Raw genomic sequence first — 25696 nt, 5'->3', positions numbered from 1 at the left:
CTGTACTGTAGGTCTCCACCATACCTCTACAGCTATCATAGAGTACACACAGGCTGTACTGTAGGTCTCCACCATACTTCTACAACTATCACAGAGTACACACAGGCCGTACTGTCGGTCTCCACCATACTTCTACAGCTATCACAGAGTACACACAGGCTGTACTGTAGGTCTCCACCATACTTCTACAGCTATCACAGAGTACACACAGGCTGTACTGTAGGTCTCCACCATACCTCTACCGCTATCATAGAGTACACACAGGCTGTACTGTGGGTCTCGACCATACCTCTACAGCTATCACAGAGTACACACAGGCTGTACTGTAGGTCTCCACCATACCTCTACCGCTATCATAGAGTACACACAGGCTGTACTGTAGGTCTCCACCATACCTCTACCGCTATCATAGAGTACACACAGGCTGTACTGTAGGTCTCCACCATACCTCTACCGCTATCATAGAGTACACACAGGCTGTACTGTAGGTCTCCACCATACCTCTACCGCTATCATAGAGTACACACAGGCTGTACTGTGGGTCTCGACCATACCTCTACCGCTATCATAGAGTACACACAGGCTGTACTGTGGGTCTCGACCATACCTCTACCGCTATCATAGAGTACACACAGGCTGTACTGTGGGTCTCGACCATACCTCTACCGCTATCATAGAGTACACACAGGCTGTACTGTGGGTCTCGACCATACCTCTACCGCTATCATAGAGTACACACAGGCTGTACTGTGGGTCTCGACCATACTTCTACCAACTATCACAGAGTACACACAGGCTGTACTGTAGGTCTCCACCATACCTCTACAGCTATCACAGAGTACACACAGGCTGTACTGTAAGTCTCCACCATACCTCTACAGCTATCACAGAGTACACACAGGCTGTACTGTAGGTCTCCACCATACCTCTACAGCTATCACAGAGTACACACAGGCTGTACTGTGGGTCTCCACCATACTTCTACCAACTATCACAGAGTACACACAGGCTGTGTGTGTACATAGCATTCTGCCATGAAACACTGTATGCTGGTGGAGAACGAGGGAGAGGAGTGTGGGAAAGAGAACATGATAGAGAGAGGGACGGGTGAGGGTAGAGGGATGGATGGGAAGAGGGTAGAAAGAGAAGACTGTTGACAGCCCCCTGAGCCCATTCTTACGCTGCAGCAACGTAATGTGAACTAGCTAACTGCACCAGAAGGGAACCATCATCAGTGGACCCCAGTCTCTCTGAGCAGCCATTCCAACACACACACACACACACACACACACACACACACACACACACACACACACACACACACACACACACACACACACACACACACACACACACACACACACACACACACACACACACACACACACACACACACACACACACACACACACACTCTTGCCATTCCAAGGAGTTCGCATCTCTATTAATACCCTACTTCAAGGACTAAGGGATTGGGCAATGATCCATGAGATGCTATCGGGTGACTGATACACACTAGTGTCACTCCTTCTGTCTGCAGGGTATACCGGAGAGAAAAAATAACCCCTTATACAACATGTGTTTGTGTCCTGGTAAATACAACCGTCCCATAGTAATAGAGTCTGTGTAATGTTAGGTAAATCTGGGTATTATGTTTTAAATGTTTCTGTTTTGTCAATTGGCAACAGTAAATGCATCAGATGGCTTATTATTATTTGTATTGATTTATTATTATTTTTAATGGTCGTGGTTGACTCTACTGTTGGTTTTGAGAAATGCAGTTGTATGACTTCACACTCCAATTGACAGTTTATAAATATATATATTATCTCCCTTCTGCACAATCACCTCAGCTTTTCCCACCAGCCACCATTCAGACACACACATTAACACACAGCACCCTCCATCTCCACCACCCTGATAACCATCAGCTCCAGGGCGCTCACGCCATTGTTTCACCCTCACGCTAATTACTCATGAGTAGACCTCGAGCGCACTGGCGGGCAGGGGGAGCAATCCATCATGTATGGCAGCGGGTGGATGTCGTTTTATTGCAACCATTCAATTGTCACGTTAAATAACCCTGGACGGAATCGCTTTACAGAAAACCAAGTGGCCTTGAATTGGGACGCACAGACAAAAGCAGCGCGCTGATCGTGTTGTTTTTCTAGTCTATTTGCTTTCTCTCTTGGTTGGATATATGAATAAATGACCAGAAGAAGACATGCAGCTCTTCTATAACCTACCGCTCACCACCCCTGTGTTTAGGATGGTTGGGCATACCCCGTCGACATCTCAACCAGCATCCGGGGCGTCATCACACCAACGTAAACACACACAACGATAGAGAGACTAAGCATTCCAGAACAAACAGAAAAGACAACAACTTTTCTCTATGCCCGTTTTGAACGGGATGGACAAACACAGCCTTTAGTATGGATGTCTAATAGACTAGAGGTATCCAATACAGCAGTATTAATGTACATTACAATCATTATAAACACTTTAGCTGAAGAGTCGTCTGATTGGGATGTGCGCCTATGGTGGAGATGCAGCATTTTTTAAAGATCATTTATGATTTAAAAATACAAATTATATATATTATATATATATATATGCCATTTAGCAGACGCTTTTATCCAAAGCGACTTACAGTCATGTGTGCATACATTCTACGTATGGGTGGTCCCGGGGATCGAACCCGCTACCCTGGCGTTACAAGCGCCATGCTCTACCAACTGAGCTACAGAAGGACCACAAAGTAAAGTATAATGTTTCAAGGGCGAGACTGCCTTGAATTTCTACAAATATGACCCACAGCCGGAATAAATGCTGTGGAGTCCGCTCATGAGAAGAGGGCCACAGGCAACTTTCCTCACCTGAAACCCCGCCTTTCTGAGCGCTCTTCCGCCTGCTGATTGGCTTCTGAGACCTCTCCTGGCCGCTGGTTGGCTGTCCCTGGCGAGAGAGATGGAGAATTCGCTCTTTACGGAGTGGGGCGGAGGCGCGCGGGCAGAACCCACAGAGACAGACCAGCAGCCTCTTACCACAGCGCAAGACCTAACGGAGCTACTATACCCGGGAACCAGAACGGACAGGGCTCCAGGATATCTCCGAGGTCTCGTGCGTGAAAAAAACAGAGAAGGAACTATCGAAACAGACACTGCAACGCGAGGGGGTAGTTTAATTGCAAGGAAAATCTGGATTTAACATTTCATTTTGTTATTGCCTTTGGATAAGTTGTTTCCAACTTCGCTTGACGGGTTGGAGTAGGTAACCAACTGTGTTTCCAGTGGAGGGTTTCATATTGGCGACCGCGCACTCTGAAGTGGACTAAAGTTTTCCCAGTACCCGGTGGTACCCTACCAGGCAACGCCCGGAACCCGATCAATTGATAACTTTGGAACTTTTTCTCCTAGTGACAATGGGTCGGGCTGTGGACGCTCTTGCTGCGGTAGCGCTCTCCCTCGCGCTGCTCTGCGTTCCAGGACACCTTGGTCTGGTGCGTGCGTTCGGCGAAGAGACAGAGGAGATGACGTGCGACCCGATACGCATCGCCATGTGCCAGGACCTGGGCTACAACGTCACCAAGATGCCCAACCTGGTGGGCAACGTCCTGCAGTCAGACGCCGAGCTCCAGCTCACCACCTTCACACCACTCATACAGTATGGCTGCTCCAGCCAACTGAAGGTACACACACACACACACGCACACGCACACACACACCCCTAAACCTAACAAACCTTATTTTACATTGCAGTCATTTAGCAGAGGCTCTCATCCAGAGTGGCTTTACAGAAGCAGTTAGTGTTAAGTGCCTTGCTCAAGGGCACATCAGCAGATTGTTTCACCCTAGTCAGCTCTGGGATTCAAATCAGCAACACTTCAGTTACTGGCCTAATACTCTTAACCGCTAGGTTACCTGCCATCCTAACTCCTACCCCTAATTGTAACCCGACACCTAGCCCTAAGCCTAAAATAACCTTTGTCGTGAGAAATGTCCCCACAAGGGATAATTTTCCTTATTTTACTATCCTTGTGGGGACTTTGAGGGATTTCTGGTACCCACAAGGATAGTAATACAAGACCCCCTCCCCAGACACACACACTCTCTCAATTCAATTCAAGGGGATTTATTAGCATGGGGAAACAAACATATATTAACATTGCCGAAGCAAGTGATTTAAATAATATACAAAAGTGAAATAAACGATGTCTCTCTAGCTGCTCCAGCCGACTGAAGGCACACGCCTGTTGGTTCTCAGGCTGGGTTGGGCTGTGTGTTGGAGCAGGCAGTGGAGAGAGGGAGACAGAGAGCACATGACAGAGTCACAGGGAGACCATCCAGTCTTGGTTCAGCAGCACGGGGCAGTGATATAATATATATCTGAGGAGAGGAGAGGGCCAGGCAAGCTCCATAGAGTAACAACAATACTGCCCTCAGTACTACTCTCTGTAAGGCCACTTGTCTGCCTGAACCACCATGAAGCTGGAAATTAAATCCATCCCATTTTGTCCTTCTCAAAGGTTTTTATTGTCCTGACTGAAATGACCAATGAGTAGTTTTTTTGTGTGGTTCGATGGCAATGGCATGAATGGATCCAGTTCTGTTGATAATTTACTGTGGTTTACCACTCCATAGTCTGTAGACACAACAACCCACTGTCCAGTTCTGTTGATCATTTACTGTGGTTTACCACTCCATAGTCTGTAGACACAACAACCCACTGTCCAGTTCTGTTGATCATTTACTGTGGTTTACCACTCCATAGTCTGTAGACACAACAACCCACTGTCCAGTTCTGTTGATCATTTACTGTGGTTTACCACTCCATAGTCTGTAGACACAACAACCCACTGTCCAGTTCTGTTGATCATTTACTGTGGTTTACCACTCCATAGTCTGTAGACACAACAACCCACTGTCCAGTTGTGTTGATCATTTACTGTGGTTTACCACTCCATAGTCTGTAGACACAACAACCCACTGTCCAGTTCTGTTGATCATTTACTGTGGTTTACCACTCCATAGTCTGTAGACACAACAACCCACTGTCCAGTTCTGTTGATCATTTACTGTGGTTTACCACTCCATAGTCTGTAGACACAACAACCCAATGTCCAGTTCTGTTGATCATTTACTGTGGTTTACCACTCCATAGTCTGTAGACACAACAACCCACTGTCCAGTTCTGTTGATCATTTACTGTGGTTTACCACTCCATAGTCTGTAGACACACCAACCCACTGTCCAGTTCTGTTGATCATTTACTGTGGTTTACCACTCCATAGTCTGTAGACACAACAACCCAATGTCCAGTTCTGTTGATCATTTACTGTGGTTTACCACTCCATAGTCTGTAGACACAACAACCCACTGTCCAGTTCTGTTGATCATTTACTGTGGTTTACCACTCCATAGTCTGTAGACACAACAACCCACTGCCCAGTTCTGTTGATCATTTACTGTGGTTTACCCTTACCTTGACCATTGACATATATTAACATACATTCAGTCCATTACTCCAATTCTCATTTATTTATTAAGGGCTTTTTGGGTATTATTGTGGTGTTGTAGTTGTCTGGATGCTATAGGTTTTTGGATTGATTATGGTGTTGTGTAGTTTGTGTTGTGGTTGTCTGGATGCTATAGGTTATTGGAGTGATTATGGGGTTGTGTAGTTTGTGTTGTGGTGGTGTAGTTTGGGTTGTGGTTGTCACACACACACACACACACACACACACACACACACACACACACACACACACACACACACACACACACACACACACACACACACACACACACACACACACACACACACACACACACACACACTAACCTGCAATAATGTAAACTAGATCTTACACATTGCTTTTCTAATAGGAAGAAACCCTCAGACACCCACACACACACACTGGGCTGTGAACAGTGGCAGCACTCTGGTTACCTGCTGCGGAGGGGGGAAAACAAGCCTCCTGCTGCGGAGGGGGGAAAACAAGCCTCCTGCTGCGGAAGGGGGAAACAAGCCTCCTGCTGCGGAGGGGGGAAAACAAGCCTCCTGCTGCGGAGGGGGGAAAACAAGCCTCCTGCTGCGGAAGGGGGGAAACAAGCCTCCTGCTGCGGAGGGGGGGAAACAAGCCTCCTGCTGCGGAGGGGGAAACAAGCCTCCTGCTGCGGAGGGGGAAACAAACCTTCTGCTACGGAGGGGGGAAACAAGCCTCCTGCTGTGGAGGGGAAAACAAGCCTCCTGCTGTGGAGGGGGGAAAACAAGCCTCCTGCTGTGGAGGGGGGGAAACAAGCCTTCTGCTACGGAGGGGGAAACAAGCCTCCTGCTGTGGAGGGGGGAGTCCTGCTGCGGAAAACAAGCCTCTGCTGTGGAGGGGGAAACAAGCCTCCTGCTGCGGAGGGGGAAACAAGCCTCCTGCTACGGAGGGGGAAAACAAGCCTTCTGCTTCTGCTGCAGAGGGAGTAAAACAAGCCTCCTGCTGCAGAGGGAGTAAAACAAGCCTTCTGCTGCAGAGGGGGAAAACAAGCCTGTGGGAGGGGGAAAACAAGCCTCCTTTTCCGGAGGGGGAAAACAAGCTCTCCTCCTGTTCCTGCTGTGGAGGGGGAAAACAAGCCTTCTGCTGCGGAGGGAGGAAAACAAGCCTTCTGCTGCGGAGGGAGGAAAACAAGCCTTCTGCTACGGAGGGAGGAAAACAAGCCTTCTGCTACGGAGGGGGAAAACAAGCCTCCTGCTGTGGAGGGGGGAAAACTCCTGCTGGGGGGGGAAAACAAGCCTTCTGCTGCAGAGGGGGAAAACAAGTAAAACAAGCCTTCTGCTGCGGAGGGAGGAAAACAAGCCTTCTGCTGCGGAGGGGGGAAAACAAGCCTCCTGCGGAGGGGGGAAAACAAGCCTTCTGCTGCGGAGGGAGGAAAACAAGCCTTCTGCTACGGAGGGAGGAAAACAAGCCTCCTGCTGTGGAGGGGGGAAAACAAGCCTCCTGCTGCGGAGGGGGGAAAACAAGCCTCCTGCTGTGGAGGGGGGAAAACAAGCCTCCTGCTGCGGAGGGGGGAAAACAAGCCTCTGCTGCGGAGGGGGGAAAACAAGCCTCTGCTGCGGAGGGGGGAAAACAAGCCTTCTGCTGCGGAGGGAGGAAAACAAGCCTTCTGCTGCGGAGGGGGGAAAACAAGCCTCCTGCTACGGAGGGGGGAAAACAAGCCTTCTGCTGGAGGGGGAAACAAGCGGAGGGGGAAAACAAGCCTTCTGTGCTGTGGAGGGGGAAAACAAGTAAAACTAGTCTCCTGTACGGAGGGGGAAAACAAGCCTTCTGCTGCGGAGGGGGGAAAACAAGCCTCCTGCTACGGAGGGGGGAAAACAAGCCTTCTGCTGTGGAGGGGGGAAAACAAGCCTTCTGCTGCGGAGGGGGAAAACAAGCCTTCTGCTGCGGAGGGGGGAAAACAAGCCTTCTGCTACGGAGGGAGGAAAACAAGCCTTCTGCTACGGAGGGAGGAAAACAAGCCTTCTGCTACGGAGGGGGGAAAACAAGCCTCCTGCTGTGGAGGGGGGAAAACAAGCCTCCTGCTGTGGAGGGGGGAAAACAAGCCTTCTGCTGCGGAGGGGGAAAACAAGCCTAAAAACAAGCCTTCTGCTGCGGAGGGAGGAAAACAAGCCTTGCTGGAGGGGGAAAACAAGCCTCCTGCTGTGGAGGGGGGAAAACAAGCCTCCTGCTACGGAGGGGGGAAAACAAGCCTTCTGCTACGGAGGGGGGAAAACAAGCCTTCTGCTGCGGAGGGGGGAAAACAAGCCTTCTGCTACGGAGGGGGGAAAACAAGCCTTCTGCTGCGGAGGGGGGAAAACAAGCCTTCTGCTACGGAGGGGGGAAAACAAGCCTTCTGCTGCGGAGGGGGGAAAACAAGCCTTCTGCTACGGAGGGGGAAAACAAGCCTTCTGCTGGAGGGGGAAAACTCCTGCGGAGGGGGAAACAAGCCTTCTGCTGTGGAGGGGGAAAACAAGCCTTCTGCTACGGAGGGGGGAAAACAAGCCTTCTGCTACGGAGGGGGGAAAACAAGCCTTCTGCTGCGGAGGGGGGAAAACAAGCCTTCTGCTAGGGGGAAAACAAGCCTTCTGCTGCGGAGGGGGGAAAACAAGCCTTCTGCTACGGAGGGGGGAAAACAAGCCTTCTGCTACGGAGGGGGGAAAACAAGCCTTCTGCTGTGGAGGGGGGAAAACAAGCCTTCTGCTACGGAGGGGGGAAAACAAGCCTTCTGCTACGGAGGGGGGAAAACAAGCCTCCTGCTACGGAGGGGGGAAAACAAGCCTTCTGCTTTGGAGGGGGGAAAACAAGCCTCCTGCTGCAGAGGGGGGAAAACAAGCCTCCTGCTACGGAGGGGGGAAAACAAGCCTTCTGCTGCGGAGGGGGGAAAACAAGCCTTCTGCTGCGGAGGGGGGAAAACAAGCCTTCTGCTGCGGAGGGGGAAAACAAGCCTTCTGCTACGGAGGGAGGAAAACAAGCCTTCTGCTACGGAGGGGGGAAAACAAGCCTTCTCCAGTCCAGCTGGTGATCAGAGAACAGTAGCACAGCTTCAACAGAGAGAAACATCACTGATATCATCTCTCACACTCTCACAATACCGCCCTGCGCTTCCCACACCACACGGTAGCCCCCCCTCCTGCCCCCCATACACACACACAAACCTAGCCCCGATACATTCACTTGTTTAGATGGTGTGTTTATGGCTAGACAGTTATCTTTACTGAAGTATGCTGACCAGAGAGTGAAAGTAGAGTTGGTCCCCCTCAGTTAAAGTACCCCAGACATTTACGTCCCCACAGGAGGCATTTTGCCTTTCGGTAGGCCGTCATTGTAAATCAGAATTTTGTTCTTAACTGACTTGCCTAGTTATATAAAAATAAATCTCTCCATCACGTTATCTGTATGACTATTAAATGAACTGTTTTTGTTGTAGTGGCTTTAATAATTTAAAATTCACTTAAGGTTTCACCACAAACTTTTGTGCTCGTTACCTGGCTTTCCTGACTAAGCCCAAAACACAGTTCCTTTCATTTCCAGTTGTAGTCTGAAATTAGAATAGGAATCAGACAAAGGACCATGATGTAACACAGGGAAAGCAGACAGAGCAATGCACACAGAATCGTCATAACATTTTTAGAAATTCATTAAGTGTACATATGCAAGTAAACACCTCTCTGTCTCTCTCTCCAGTTCTTCCTGTGTGCCGTGTACGTACCCATGTGTACAGACAAGGTTCCCATCCCCATCGGGCCGTGTGGCAGCATGTGTCTGTCTGTCAAGAGGAAGTGTCTGCCAGTCCTAATAGAGTTTGGCTTCGTCTGGCCAGAGCTGCTCAACTGCAGCCTGTTCCCCCCTCAGAACGACCACAACCACATGTGTATGGAGGGTCCAGGGGACGAGGACGCCCCTTTCCACCCTGTCCGACCCCTGCCCCCCCAGGAGGAGGAGTGCCAGGCCCTGGGGGCCGGGCCAGACCAGTATGCCTGGGTGAGGCGGAGCCACAGCTGTGCACTGCAGTGTGGGTATGACGCGGGGCTGTACCGGCGCGAGGCCAAGGTGTTTACAGACGTGTGGATGGCAGTGTGGGCGGTGTTGTGTTTCCTCTCTACCACCCTGACCGTCCTCACCTTCCTCCTGGACTCAACACGTTTCTCCTACCCTGAGAGACCCATCATCTTCCTCTCCATGTGCTCCAACCTCTACAGCGTGGCCTACCTGGTGAGGACATAGGACTTAGAGCAGGGGTAGGCAACACTGGTCCTGGAGTGTTGCAGGTGTGCTGAATTTAGGCAACCACTGAACTGATCAATTAGTTCTGTTGGTCCGGTGTGGAGCCTAGTTGGAACAAAATCCAGCAGTATTTGTGGCACTCCAGGAACAGGGTTGCCGACCCCTGTGTTGCCGACCCCTGTGTTGTCGACCCCAGGGTTGCTGACCCCTGTGTTGCCGACCCCTGTGTTGCCGACCCCTGTGTTGCCGACCCCAGGGTTGCCGACCCCTGTGTTGCCGACCCCTGACATGATTCAAATCAGTTTAAAAGCCCTTGGCTGTTTCTTGTTGTAAACCTGTCCAGTCCTTTCAGTTACCAGTAGTGATGAGGAATGTAGGTAATCAGTCAATCCAATTCATTTATAAAGCCCTTCTTTACATCAGCAGAAACCCCAAACAGCAAGCAATGCAGGTGTAGAAGCACGATGGCTAGGAATAACTCCCTAGAAAGACCAGAATCTAGGAAGAAACCTAGAGAGGAACCAGGCTCTGAGGGCTGGCCAGTCCTCTTCTGGCTGTGCCGGGTGGAGATTATAACAGAACATGGCCAAGATGTTTAAACGTTCATAAATGAACAGCAACGTCAAATAATAATAATTACAGTAGTTGACGAGGTTGCAACATGCTAGAGTATGTAGACCCAACCCTGGTCTCCTGGATAACCCCTGGTCTAACCCCTGTCTCTGTCTGTCTCCCTGTAGGTGCGCCTGACTCTGGGTCGGGAGCGTGTATCCTGTGATCTGGAGGAGGCAGCAGTTCCTGTTCTGGTACAGGAGGGGTTAAAGAGTACCGGATGTGCCATCGTCTTCCTCCTGCTCTACTTCTTTGGCATGGCCTCCTCGCTGTGGTGGGCACACACACACACACACACACACACACACACACACACACACACACACACACACACACACACACACACACACACACACACACACACACACACACACACACACACACACACACACACACACACACACACACACACACACACACTGGCCAAAAGGATTACACTCTTAGGAATAGATTTGAATGAAACTGTTAGAATAGTCAACTCCCAGCTCTCTAACCTGTCTCTCTCTCTCTGCCTCCTCCCAGGTGGGTGATTCTGACTCTGACCTGGTTCCTGGCTGCAGGGTTAAAGTGGGGTCACGAGGCGATCGAAATGCACAGCTCCTACTTCCACATAGCAGCCTGGGCCATCCCCGCCGTCAAGACCATCGTCATCCTCATCATGCGACTAGTAGACGCGGATGACCTCACGGGGCTTTGCTACGTGGGTAACCTACAGCAAGAGGCCCTGACGGGCTTCGTGGTCGCCCCGCTCGCCACCTACCTCCTCATCGGGACATTGTTCATCTGCGCCGGCCTGGTGGCCCTGTTTAAGATCCGCTCCAACCTGCAGAAGGACGGGGCCAAGACGGACAAGCTGGAGCGTCTGATGGTGAAGATCGGGGTGTTCTCTGTGCTGTACATGGTACCTGCGTCCACCGTGATAGGCTGCTACCTCTACCAGCTGTCCCACTGGGGGGACTTCAGGGCCAGTGCCAGGGACTCATATGTGGCAGCAGAGATGCTGAGGATCTTTATGTCTCTGCTGGTGGGCATCACGTCGGGCATGTGGATCTGGTCGGCCAAGACCCTCCACACCTGGAAACGCTGCTCTGCCCGGCTGTGGAGAGACGGTCGGGCAGGGAGGGGCAAGCGGGCACCGGGGGACAGCTGGATAAAACCTGGCAAGGGCAATGAGACGGTGGTGTGAGGAGAGAGGGAGAGAAAGAGGGGAAGATAGGAACCGGGTGGCTCTATAAAGCAAACCTGCCCCCAAACCCACTACTAGATCCACTATCTGATGGAGAGAGTGAAAGAGAAGAACAAACAGATAAATAGCACCCCTAAGCAGAAAGCAGTTTCCTGTGCCCACTTGTTCTGTGGTTCTCTCCCTACTAGCAGACTAATCCACTGCCAGAGAAGAGACTGACCCTGTAGCCTACAGCAGACTAACCCACTGCCAGAGAAGAGACTGACCCTGTAGCCTACAGCAGACTAACCCACTGCCAGAGAAGAGACTGACCCTGTAGCCTACAGCAGACTAACCCACTGCCAGAGAAGAGACTGACCCTGTAGCCTACAGCAGACTAACCCACTGCCAGAGAAGAGACTGACCCTGTAGCCTACAGCAGACTAACCCACTGCCATAGAAGAGACTGACCCTGTAGCCTACAGCAGACTAACCCACTGCCAGAGAAGAGACTGACCCTGTAGCCTACAGCAGACTAACCCACTGCCAGAGAAGAGACTGAACCTGTAGCCTACAGCAGACTAACCCACTGCCAGAGAAGAGACTGAACCTGTAGCCTACAGCAGACTAACCCACTGCCAGAGAAGAGACTGAACCTGTAGCCTACAGCAGACTCTGGGCTGATCTATAGAACCTTCTGACTTCAGACAGGTGTTTTAAAGGTTGAATTTACACTGGAGTCATGGTCCAGATGATGTAGCGATCTAAACTACAGCCACACTGAAATGCACTATGACTAGCTGATGTGGATGTAGCTTGGTTAACATGCCTTATGTGGAACGGGAGACTGGGCTGCCCAGACAGCCACACTCTGGACGCTATAAAGCTATGCTACTGCAAAGAGACTTGTGATTTGTAGTGACTAGACTCTATGGTGCTGCAGCTAAGGCACTTGGGAAACGTAGGCCTGTGTCCTTTACCTCAGTCCTCAAGCGAGCAGCACAGCTGACCTCCACGCAGTCTTAACGAGGAAACAGACACTCAACTATGAACTCTGAACTTTAACCCTTGACCTTCTCCAGTCACTCATGGAACCCTTAGGAATGGCAGTAAGTAATGAACCGGTGTAAGGTTCTTTCTGTATGTTTTTACCGGTGATATAAGTAAATGAAGGGTTATTATGACTGATGTTAGACAATCAACCCCCAAAATACATTATACAAAAGCTGTAATACACCAACAGACACACACACACACACACACACACACACACACACACACACACACACACACACACACACACACACACACACACACACACACACACACACACACACACACACACACACACACACACACACACACACACACAGTCAAACTCATACAGTCTGTACAGTTGCACCCTTGTGCAATCCACTGCCATTAAAATCTGCTGCATCAGCTGAGTTATTATTGCATTAAGCTGCAACCACCAATAGACAGTCAACACAACACACACAGCAGAGAGACAGTCAAACACAGAGACAGCAGAGAGACAGTCAACACAACACACACAGCAGAGACAGTCAAACACAGAGACAGCAGAGAGACAGTCAACACAACACACACAGCAGAGAGACTGTCAACACAACACACACAGCAGAGAGGCAGTCAAACACAAAGACAGCAGAGAGACTGTCAACACAACACACACAGCAGAGAGGCAGTCAAACACAAAGACAGCAGAGAGACTGTCAACACAACACACACAGCAGAGAGACAGTCAAACACAAAGACAGCAGAGAGACTGTCAACACAACACACACAGCAGAGAGACAGTCAAACACAAAGACAGCAGAGAGGCAGTCAAACACAAAGACAGCAGAGAGACAGTCAACACAACACACACAGCAGAGAGACTGTCAACACAACACACACAGCAGAGAGACAGTCAAACACAGAGACAGCAGAGAGACAGTCAACACAACACACACAGCAGAGAGACAGTCAAACACAGAGACAGCAGAGAGACAGTCAACACAACACACACAGCAGAGAGACAGTCAAACACAGAGACAGCAGAGAGACAGTCAACACAACACACACAGCAGAGAGACAGTCAAACACAGAGACAGCAGAGAGACTGTCAACACAACACACACAGCAGAGAGGCAGTCAAACACAAAGACAGCAGAGAGGCAGTCAAACACAAAGACAGCAGAGAGACAGTCAACACAACACACACAGCAGAGGCAGTCAAACACAGAGACAGCAGAGAGACAGTCAACACACACAGCAGAGAGACAGTCAAACACAGAGACAGCAGAGAGACAACACAAAACACAGAGACACAGACAGTCACACAACAGAGAGAGAGACAGTGAAAACACAGAGACAGCAGAGAGGCAGTGAAACACAGACAGCAGCAGACAGTCAACACAACACACACAGCAGAGGCAGTCACACAAACACAACACAACACACACAGCAGAGAGACAATCAAACATAGAAACAGCAGAGAGACAGTCAAACACAACACACACAGCGCTGAGACAGTCAGCCTGTCTCTCTACTCTGTTACTGCAGCCTGTCTCTCTACTCTGTTACTGCAGCCTGTCTCTCTACTCTGTTACTGCTGCCTGTCTCTCTACTCTGTTACTGCAGCCTGTCTCTCTACTCTGTTACTGCAGCCTGTCTCTCTACTCTGTTACTGCAGCCTGTCTCTCTACTCTGTTACTGCAGCCTGTCTCTCTACTCTGTTACTGCTGCCTGTCTCTCTACTCTGTTACTGCTGCCTGTCTCTCTCTCTACTCTGTTACTGCAGCCTGTCTCTCTCTCTACTCTGTTACTGCAGCCTGTCTCTCTCTCTACTCTGTTACTGCAGCCTGTCTCTCTACTCTGTTACTGCAGCCTGTCTCTACTCTGTTACTGCAGCCTGTCTCTACTCTGTTACTGCAGCCTGTCTCTCTACTCTGTTACTGCTGCCTGTCTCTCTACTCTGTTACTGCAGCCTGTTACTGCAGCCTGTCTCTACTCTGTTACTGCAGCCTGTCTCTCTACTCTGTTACTGCTGCCTGTCTCTCTACTCTGTTACTGCAGCCTGTCTCTCTACTCTGTTACTGCTGCCTGTCTCTCTACTCTGTTACTGCTGCCTGTCTCTCTACTCTGTTACTGCTGCCTGTCTCTCTACTCTGTTACTGCAGCCTGTCTCTCTACTCTGTTACTGCAGCCTGTCTCTCTACTCTGTTACTGCTGCCTGTCTCTCTACTCTGTTATTGCAGCCTGTCTCTCTACTCTGTTACTGCAGCCTGTCTCTCTCTCTACTCTGTTACAGCTGCCTGTCTCTCTACTCTGTTATTGCAGCATGGCTCTCTACTCTGTTACTGCAGCCTGTCTCTCTACTCTGTTACTGCTGCCTGTCTCTCTACTCTGTTACTGCAGCCTGTCTCTCTACTCTGTTACTGCTGCCTGTCTCTCTACTCTGTTACTGCAGCCTGTCTCTCTACTCTGTTACTGCAGCCTGTCTCTCTACTCTGTTACTGCAGCCTGTCTCTCTACTCTGTTACTGCAGCCTGTCTCTCTACTCTGTTACTGCAGCCTGTCTCTCTACTCTGTTACTGCAGCCTGTCTCTCTACTCTGTTACTGCAGCCTGTCTCTCTACTCTGTTACTGCTGCCTGTCTCTCTACTCTGTTACTGCAGCCTGTCTCTCTACTCTGTTACTGCAGCCTGTCTCTCTACTCTGTTACTGCAGCCTGTCTCTCTACTGTGTTGCCAGTCTATACCAGACGAGTCCTCTGTTTCTGTGAGTCTGAATGTATAACACTCTAGTTAATAGGTTTCAAATTCAACCTTATCATTCCCCATATAGTGATCAAATCGAACACTATGAGGAATAGGGTGTGGTTTAGGAAGTGCCTTTTGAAGTGTGATTTTAACCTGTTAGTACCTAAGACCTTTGGGTACTGCCAACCCCACAACTCCGTGAAGTATGTTTAGAAAATGAACTATTTTGAAAAGACAAACAGGTGTTTGATGTCTTTTAATGTATTATAAGAAATGCTAATTTATCTTTGTAAAAAAAAAAGTCTAAAACCTAAAAACATGTTTATTAAAAAAAACTTTTGTATCAGAAGAAGGAAAAATAAAAACGTTTTGGTTTTAAAATGTGCTCTACTTGTATTTATTGCGTGTGTGAATTAATGTTGTCCAATTAATACACAGATTATAATCTTTGTAATATTTTATATGTGGATTTCATCAGTACTACATCAAGTCAAACTTGAAACTGAATTTAAAATAAACTCAAAGTTCAGACCTGATGCCCCACCCACTGCTATGAACATCATGGTTATTGTAATGAACTGTCCAATGCTGCCATCTACAGGTTCAATCCTGTAACTACACTCTAAAGTCTGTTCTCTGAGACCAACTACAAACACAATTGGCCTGAAGGAACCACAATTTGGCAACAATCACATTCATTGACTCTAAAGTAAAACATGTAACATTTCCACCTGCAACTATTTATAAATGTAAATTACCTACCAATTGTAGCAAATAAATAGAAATCCCCGAGAGTAAAACACCATTTGTTTTGAATGAATGCATGACATTCCAAATGAACTTCGGCTGTTTGGCTACCGTTCCCTATTGACAACAAAAAACATTGTGTTGGCCAAAACGTTATCAAAGCAGAACTTTGTCACGTCCTTGAAACTGATGTTTAGTGGATTATGATCAGGTAAGAAGCAGTACTGAGCCATTTTAGGCACGTCTAGCTGTATCTTAAAAAAATAAACAAATAATTATATATATATATATATATATATATATATATATATATATATATATATAGCTGAAAGGCCTACATTTTACTCACACATGCATCAACAACAAACCTGCATGATGATGAAGTATTCCAAGTGCAGCAACATACATCCCATCCAGCACATTTGGTTCCTTGGAAGTTGTGGGAACATACATGTCTGGTTTCTCATTGGTTCTGGGAACATTTTGAGAATGGAAGTGAACATTTCTGGGAATGTTCATTATTAGTTTGCAGGTTCTGAGAACATGTTTCTATGGTTCCCAGAAAGTTTTCCTGTGAGGTTTTATTAACATTCAGTGAACGGGAATTCTAGGTTATTTGAAAGTAATGAAACAACGTTCTGAGAACGTGTTTCAATGAGGCTTTTAATAACACTGCTAGTTTAGTTTGGGTTTCCTGTTTTAAACAGCAAACACAGGACATGTGGACATTCCTTTGCTTGGGCATTAATCATGCAAAAACGTTTCCTTTTATTATTATTGTGACACGGTGTCAGTGAGATTCGAACCTATGATCTTCTGCCCATGAAATTAGTCTACTGCGCCACCACAATAGAGCAGGCGTGCTATTTAAATTTAAAAAACTCATGTTCGTTTTAGTTTATTCCAACAGACCCTATTTCAAAGGAAACAAGTAGTCATTAAGATCAATAGTGTGTGCAGCCAAGACACCTGAACAAGATAGAGGATAGAGAGAGTTTTGTTGATGCTGAGAACAGAATGTAAATGTTTTTCATTTCATCTTTATTTAACTAGGTAAGTCAGTTAAGAACAAATTCTTATTTTCAATGACGGCCTAGGAACAGTGGGTGCATTGCGTTTACTTGATAGCTACCTACACAAATAGCTAGCTAGAACAAAGTGTTAATAAGATAAATTCATTTAAACAGATTAAAAGCAATACAAATAAGGGGCAGAACAACAGTGTTTTACCTTGTCAGCTCAGGGATTTGATCTTGCAACCTTTCAGTTACTAGTCCAATGCTCTAACCACTAGGCTATATGTTTTTAAATAACAGTCTTTAAACATTACTAATGTTTTCTTGTGGTTTTTATGGAGAAATAAATGTCATATTCGGAGAACATGACTTGAAATAGAACCATGAGGAAACCTGTAGAAAACGTTATGCTGAAGTTCTAGAATTCTCTGAGCAATTTGAGAACATTACTTGAAATAGGACCATGAGGAAACCTGTAAGAAATGTTATGGGAAGGTTTATGCAAAATAACAATAGGACAACCACTCTCTCACCACGCTCTAAGAATCATATGGTCTCACAATGTGCCAGCTGGGATGGAACAACAATAGGCCCACTTTAACAGAGCTGATTATCTCTCTCACTCTCTCTCCCTTCCTCTCTCTCTCTCACTCTCTCTCCCTTCCTCTCTCTCTCTCACTCTCTCTCCCTTCCTCTCTCTCTCTCACTCTCTCTCCCTTCCGCTCTCTCTCTCACTCTCTCTCCCTTCCTCTCTCTCTCTCACTCTCTCTCCCTTCCTCTCTCTCTCTCACTCTCTCTCCCTTCCGCTCTCTCTCTCACTCTCTCTCCCTTCCTCTCTCTCTCTCACTCTCTCTCCCTTCCTCTCTCTCTCTCACTCTCTCTCCCTTCCTCTCTCTCTCTCCTCTCCCCCTTCCTCTCTCTCTCTCCTCTCCCCCTTCCTCTCTCTCTCCTCTCGCTCTCTCCCTTCCTCTCTCTCTCCTCTCCCTCTCTCTCTCTCCCTTACTCTCTCTCTCCTCTCCCTCTCTCTCTCCCTTCCTCTCTCTCTCCTCTCCCTCTCTCCCTTCCTCTCTCTCTCCTCTCCCTCTCCCCCTTCCACTCTCTCTCTCTCCTCTCCCTCTCTCTCTCTCTCCCTTCCTCTCTCTCTCCTCTCCCTCTCTCCCTTCCTCTCTCTCTCCTCTCCCTCTCTCCCTTCCTCTCTCTCTCTCACTTCCTCTCTCTCTCCTCTCCCTCTCTCCCTTCCTCTCTCTCTCCCTTCCTCTCTCTCTCCTCTCCCTCTCTCCCGTCCTCTCTCTCTCCTCTCCCTCTCTCCCCTCTCCCTCTCTCTCATCCTCTCTCTCTCCCTTCCTCTCTCTCTCCTCTCCCTCTCTCCCTCTCTCCCTCTCTCTCTCCTCTACCTCTCTCCCTTCCTCTCTCTCTCCTCTCCCTCTCTCCCTTCCTCTCTCTCCTCTCCCTCTCTCCCTTCCTCTCTCACTCTCTCTCTCCCTTCCTCTCTCTCTCCTCTCCCTCTCTCCCTTCCTCTCTCTCCTCTCCCTCTCTCCCTTCCTCTCTCACTCTCTCTCCCTTCCTCTCTCTCTCCTCTCCCTCCCTCTCTCTCTCTCTCTCATCTCCCTCTCTCCCTTCATCTCTCTCTCTCTTCTCCCTCTCTCCCTTCCCCTCTCTCTCCTCTCCCTCCCTCTCTCTCTCCTCTCCCTCTCTCCCTTCCTCTCTCTCTCTCCTCTCCCTCTCTTTTCCAGTGGATGTAGGTAATTTCTAAAATTACCCTCTATCCTTTAACAGGAAGTCAGTTACAAAAATAACAACATTAAAGCTGTGTGTCTGATCCATGTTTCAGCGAATCACTGCCTGATTAACCTGTAGGCCCCATGTACGTTTGTATGTGCATCTTTTGTGCGTGTGTGTGTGTGTGTGTGTGTGTCTGAACAGGCATGATCTAAATCTGTAGGTCAGATTACCTTCCTGTAATATAATGTCTGCTGAGCTGAGTATTTTTTGAAGAGCTCAGTCAAAAGCCTGGGGGGAGCTGAAAGTGACAGTGTCTCTCTCTATCGCTTCCAGATGTGCACATTCACATATGTTAATGGTAGTTAGAGTGTGTGTGTTGTGTGTCTGGGGCAGGAGGTCTTTATCGGGGTGGAATAACTATGTTCATCCCACTGGGAGGATTTTTTTTTTAACCTCCAGTAAAATTCCTGTCTGATATTCCTGGGAATGCAGAGTGATTATCAGAGCAGTACTCCCATGTCCACCCCAAATACCACAGAGCTCAGAGACCTACTCTCTGTTTTGTGTGTGTGTGAGACTTGGTGTGTGTTTGTGTGTGTGAGATTTGGTGTCTGTCTGTGAGACTGGGTGTGTGTTTGTGTGTGAGTTTCTGAGACTTGGTGTGTGTTTGTGTGTGAGACTTAGTGTGTGAGACTTGGTGTGTGTTTGTGTGTGAGTTTCTGAGACTTGGTGTGTGTTTGTGTGTGAGACTTAGTGTGTGTTTGTGTGTGAGTTTCTGAGACTTGATGTGTGTGTGTCTGTGCTCAAGCACCTGTGTTCCTGTTCCGATTCCTTATTGCCCCCCTTAACCAGAATCCTGCAGCTGTTAACTCCTGGCTGGGTCTCTCTCTCTCTCTCTCTCTCTCTCTCTCTCTCTCTCTCTCTCTCTCTCTCTCTCTCTCTCTCTCTCTCTCTCTCTCTCTCTCTCTCTCTCTCTCTCTCTCTCTCTCTCTCTCTCTCTCTCTCTCTCTCTCTCTCTCTCTCTCTCTCTCTCTCTCTCTCTCTCTCTCTCTCTCTCTCTCTCTCTCGAACAAAGGCACCATTCTGCACTAACATTTAAAAGTATATCAAAATATAGACAAATAGCAAAGACAAATAGAAACAAATTGTAGTGTATAAATGCAAATAAAAGATAATTGAATTGTTACACTATTATCCTACTGCTAACAAATAAAACTAAATTGCACAAATCCTATAATCACACAAATACACAAACAGAAACACACGTATGAAGAGGAGAACCTGATTATTACACTATTGCACTTCAAACAGAAACACACGTATGAAGAGGAGAACCTGATTATTACACTTCAAACAGAAACACACGTATGAAGAGGATAACCTGATTATTACACTTCAAACAGAAACATACGTATGAAGAGGAGAACCTGATTATTACACTTCAAACAGAAACACACGTATGAAGAGGAGAACCTGATTATTGCACTTCAAACAGAAACACATGTATGAAGAGGAGAACCTGATTATTGCACTTCAAACAGAAACACACGTATGAAGAGGAGAACCTGATTATTACACTTCAAACAGAAACACACATATGAAGAGGAGAACCTGATTATTACACTATTACACTTCAAACAGAAACACACGTATGAAGAGGAGAACCTGATTATTACACTTCAAACAGAAACACACTGTCACGCCTTGGTCATAGTATTTTGTGTTTTCATTATATATTTGGTCAGGCCAGGGTGTGACATGGGTTTATTTTGTTGTATTTCGTATTGGGGTTTTGTAGGCATTGGGATTGCGGCTGAGTAGGGGTGTAGCATAGGTTTGGCTGCCTGAGGCGGTTCTCAATCAGAGTCAGGTGATTCTCGTTGTCTCTGATTGGGAACCATATTTAGGTAGCCGGAGTTTCACTATGTATTTCGTGGGTGATTGTTCCTATCTCTGTGTTTGTTATCACAAGATAGGCTGTATTTTTTCTCGTTTCGTTTGTTGTTTTTGTATATTTAGTTATTTCATGTATCGTTGTTTTTTCATTAAAGAACATGAGTAACTACCACGCCGCATTTTGGTCCGACTCTCTTTCGACAGAAGAACGCCGTTACAGAATCACCCACCACACACAGACCGAGTGGCGTGGTAACAGGCGGCGAGAGCAGGAGCAGCGAAGGGAGGACGTTATGGACAGCAGAAGTATGGAGTATACGACGTGGGAGGAAATAGACAGGTTGGCGGTCAACCCAGAGGGAGTGCCGGAGCCCGCCTGGGATTCACTGGAGCAGTACGAAGAGGGTTATAGGAGAATGGAGTTGGAGAGACAATCACGACGGCGCAGAAGAAAGCCTGTGAGTCAGCCCCAAAAATGTATTGGGGGGTGGCTCAGAGGGAGAGTGGCAGAGTCAGGAGATAGACCTGAGCCAACTCTCTTTGTTAATCGTGAGGAGCCAAGGAGGAGAACAGAACCAGAGCCGGTGTTAGAGGTGAGCGAAGCAGAGACTGTGAAGGAGTTAATGGGGAAAGTGGAGTGGAGAGTAATGAGGGAGTTGCTAGCTTGGTGCTTTAGGTACAAGATTCGTCCGACGGAGCGTGTCGGGGATTTGATGGCACCTGGGTCAGCGCTCCATACTCGTCCTGAGGTGCGTGTTAGTCGGCTGGTGAAAAATGTGCCAGCCTCACGCACTAGGCCTCCTGTGTACCTACCTAGCCTTGCATGTCCTGTGCCAGTCCTGCTCTCAGGCTCTCCAGTACACCTTCACGGTCCAGTCCATCCTGTGCCACCTTCACATACCAGTCCTCCGGTGGCAGCTCTCCGCACCAGGCTTCCTGTGTGTGTCCTCGATCCAGTACCACCAGTTCCAGCACCACGCACCAGGCCTTTGGTGCACCTCGCCTGTTCAGCGCAGCCAGCGCTTTCCCCCTCTCCTGCGCTGTCGGAGTCTCCCGCCTGTTCAGCGCAGTCAGCGTTTTCCTCCTCTCCTGCGCTGTCGGAGTCTCCCGCCTGTTCAGCGCTTCCAGAGCCTTCCTCCTCTACAGCGCTGCCAGAGCCTCCTGCCTGTTTGGAGCAGCCTGAGCTGCCAATCTGCATGGAGCAGCCAGAACTGCCAATCTGCATGGAGCAGCCAGAGCTGCCAGTCTACATGGAGCAGCCAGAGCTGTCAGTCTACATGGAGCAGCCAGAGCAGCTAGATCCGCCAGTCAGCCATGATCTTCCAGATCTGCCAGTCAACCAGACTCTTCCAGATCCGCCAGCCAGCCAGGATCTGCCGGAGCCAACTACCTGCCTAATAATAATAATATAATAATATATGCCATTTAGCTGACGCTTTTATCCAAAGCGACTTACAGTCATGTGTGCATACATTCTACGTATGGGTGGTCCCGGGAATCGAACCCACTACCCTGGCGTTACAAGCGCCATGCTCTACCAACTGAGCCACAGAAGGACCTGAGCTTCATCTCAGTACTGGGCTTTCTCTCAGTACTGGGCTTCCTCTCAGTACTGGGCTTCCTCTCAGTACTGGGCTTCCTCTCAGTCCCGGGCTTCCTCTCAGTCCCGGGCTTCCCCTCAGTCCCGGGCTTCCCCTCAGTCCCGGGCTTCCCCTCAGTCCCGAGCTTCCCCTCGTCCAGAAGAACCCCTGGTCCCGAGCTGCCCTCGGTCCCGAGCTGCCCTCAGTCCCGATCATTTTTGGTCACTCTTTTGACAGACCGAGTGCCCCTCAGTCCCGAAGTATGGAGCTGCCCCTCAGTCCCGAGCTGCCCCTCAGTCCCGAAGCTATCAGTCCCGAGGAGCCCCTCAGTCACGAGCTGCCCCTCAGTCACGAGCTGCCCCTCAGTTCAGTGGGGTTCTGGGTGAGGACTATTAGGCCATGGTCGGCGGCGAGGGTGGATTATCCCAGGACGCGAAGGGGAGGAACTATGACACTAATAGAGTGGGGTCCACGTCCCGAGCCGGAGCCGCCACCATGGACAGACGCCCACCCGGACCCTCCCTATGGTTTTGAGGTGCGTCCGGGAGTCCGCACCTTAGGGGGGTGGGTTCTGTCACGCCTTGGTCATAGTATTTTGTGTTTTCGTTATATATTTGGTCAGGCCAGGGTGTGACATGGGTTTATTTTGTTGTATTTCGTATTGGGGTTTTGTAAGCATTGGGATTGCGGCTGAGTAGGGGTGTTGCATAGGTTTGGCTGCCTGAGGCGGTTCTCAATCAGAGTCAGGTGATTCTCGTTGTCTCTGATTGGGAACCATATTTAGGTAGCCGGGGTTTCACTGTGTATTTCGTGGGTGATTGTTCCTGTCTCTGTTTTTTCGCGTTTCGTTTGTTGTTAATATTATATTTAGCTATTTCATCTATTTCATGCTATTTCAAGCTCTCTCTGATTATTACACTATTGCACTTCAAACAGAATCACACAAACTAAATGGTACAACTGCCATCTAAACCCAGACCTTTCTTGCCTTCCTTGATGCAAAGTCATCAATTACTGATCATCATAAGAAATCTTCCCAGCTACTGCATGGTTAATACTGATGACAGCAAGGCCACTGAGGTGTTCCTGTGACATGGTGGACCTCAGGTAGGATTTCCTGTGACATGGTGGACCTCAGGTAGGATTTCCTGTGACATGGTGGACCTCAGGTAGGATTTCCTGTGACATGGTGGACCTCAGGTAGGATTTCCTGTGACATGGTGGACCTCAGGTAGGATTTCCTGTGACATGGTGGACCTCAGGTAGGATTTCCTGTGACATGGTGGACCTCAGGTAGGATTTCCTGTGACATGGTGGACCTCAGGTAGGATTTCCTGTGAAATGGTGGACCTCAGGTAGGATTTCCTGTGACATGGTGGACCTCAGATTTCCTGTGACATGGTGGACCTCAGGTAGGATTTCCTGTGACATGGTGGACCTCAGGTAGGATTTCCTGTGACATGGTGGACCTCAGGTAGGATTTCCTGTGACATGGTGGACCTCAGGTAGGATTTCCTGATGACATGGTGGACCTCAGGTAGGATTTCCTGTGACATGGTGGACCTCAGGTAGGATTTCCTGTGACATGGTGGACCTCAGGTAGGATTTCCTCAGTCCCATGGTGGACCTCAGGTAGGATTTCCTCAGTGACATGGTGGACCTCAGGTAGGATTTCCTGTGACATGGTGGACCTCAGGTAAGATTTCCTGTGACAGTGGTGGACCTCAGGTAGGATTTCCTTGACATGGTGGACCTCAGGTAGGATTTCCTGTGAAATGGTGGACCTCGGGTAGGGATTTCCTGTGACATGGTGGACCTCCCGGTAGGCTTTCCTGGACATGGTGGACCTCCCTATGGGTAGGCTTTCCTGTGACATGGTGGACCTCGGGTAGGATTTCCTGTGACATGGTGGACCTCGGGTAGGATTTCCTGTGACATGGTGGACCTCAGGTAGGATTTCCTGTGACATGGTGGACCTCAGGTAGGATTTCCTTGACATGGTGGACCTGGATTTTGTCCGACATGGTGGACCTCAGGTAGGATTTCCTGTGACATGGTGGACCTCAGGTAGGATTTCCTGTGACATGGTGGACCTCAGGTAGGATTTCCTTGACATGGTGGACCTCAGGTAGGATTTCCTGATGACATGGTGGACCTCAGGTAGGATTTCCTGTGACATGGTGGACCTCAGGTAGGAGATTTCACTTGACATGGTGGACCTCAGGTAGGATTTCCTGTGACATGGTGGACCTCAGGTAGGATTTCCTGACATGGTGGACCTCAGGTAGGATTTCACTGTGAATGGTGGACCTCAGGTAGGATTTCCTGTGACATGGTGGACCTCAGGTAGGATTTCCTGTGACATGGTGGACCTCAGGTAGGATTTCCAGACATGGTGGAGAGGTAGAACCTGATTTTTCCTGTGACATGGTGGACCTCAGGTAGTATTTCACTGTGACATGGTGGACCTCAGGTAGGAGAACCTGATTACATGGTGGACCTCAGGTAGAATTTCCTGTGACATGGTGGACCTCAGGTAGGATTTCCTGTGACATGGTGGACCTCAGGTAGGATTTCCTTATGACATGGTGGACCTCAGGTAGGATTTCCTGTGACATGGTGGACCTCAGGTAGGATTTGCACTTGACATGAAACCTCAGGTAGGATTTCCTGACATGGTGGACCTCAGGTAGGATTTCCTGTGACATGGTGGACCTCAGGTAGGATTTCCTGTGACATGGTGGACCTCAGGTAGGATTTCCTGAATGGTGGACCTCAGGTAGGATTTCCAGAAACATGGTGGAAGAGGTGGAACCTGATTTCCTTGACATGGTGGACCTCAGGTAGAATTTCCTGTGACATGGTGGACCTCAGGTAGGATTATGGTGGACCTCAGGTAGGATTTCCTGTGACATGGTGGACCTCAGGTAGGATTTCCTGTGACATGGTGGACCTCAGGTAGGATTTCCTGTGACATGGTGGACCTCAGGTAGGATTTCCTGTGACATGGTGGACATCATCATAAGAAATTTCCCAGAAATGGTGGACCTCAGGTAGGATTTCCTGTGACATGGTGGACCTCAGGTAGGATTTCCTGTGACATGGTGGACCTCAGGTAGGATTTCCTGTGACATGGTGGACCTCAGGTAGGATTTCCTGTGACATGGTGGACCTCAGGTAGGATTTCCTGTGACATGGTGGACCTCAGGTAGGATTTCCTGTGACATGGTGGACCTCAGGTAGGATTTTCCTGTGACATGGTGGACCTCAGGTAGGATTTCCTGTGACATGGTGGACCTCAGGTAGGATTTCCTGTGACATGGTGGACCTCAGGTAGGATTTGATGAGCTGTGAAAAACTCCTCTCTGCTTCAGCTCCGGTCACTGGAAGAGTAAGACCAATTCTGATAGGAGTCCACAAATGTGGATACATTTCTGAGAGCT

The 25696-nt window shown here is 48.8% G+C and overlaps 1 protein-coding gene across 1 annotated transcript; it reads left to right on the top strand.

Moving 5' to 3' along the window:
* The first annotated feature begins 3034 nt into the window (after nt 1-3034).
* Nucleotides 3035-12907, top strand: LOC118376107 (frizzled-4-like). Its single transcript, XM_052504219.1, has 4 exons — nt 3035-3691; nt 9212-9739; nt 10492-10637; nt 10886-12907. Exons 1-4 carry the CDS (start codon nt 3425-3427, stop codon nt 11547-11549), a joined length of 1605 nt encoding a protein of 534 aa, XP_052360179.1. The 5' UTR covers nt 3035-3424; the 3' UTR covers nt 11550-12907.
* The last annotated feature ends 12789 nt before the right edge of the window (nt 12908-25696 follow it).

This window comes from Oncorhynchus keta, chromosome 1, assembly GCF_023373465.1.
Source record: "Oncorhynchus keta strain PuntledgeMale-10-30-2019 chromosome 1, Oket_V2, whole genome shotgun sequence".
In the NCBI taxonomy this organism is placed as follows: Eukaryota; Metazoa; Chordata; class Actinopteri; order Salmoniformes; family Salmonidae; genus Oncorhynchus; species Oncorhynchus keta.
This window is presented reverse-complemented; position numbering and strand designations above follow the sequence as displayed.

Excerpts from the sequence above, each read along its gene's own strand:
- LOC118376107 (XM_052504219.1), top strand. The coding sequence starts at position 3,425 with ATGGGTCGGGCTGTGGACGCTCTTGCTGCGGTAGCGCTCTCCCTCGCG. Across the intron at positions 3,692-9,211 it reads GCTGCTCCAGCCAACTGAAG|TTCTTCCTGTGTGCCGTGTA; the intron begins GTACACACACAC and ends CTCTCTCTCCAG. Across the intron at positions 10,638-10,885 it reads GGCATGGCCTCCTCGCTGTG|GTGGGTGATTCTGACTCTGA; the intron begins GTGGGCACACAC and ends GCCTCCTCCCAG.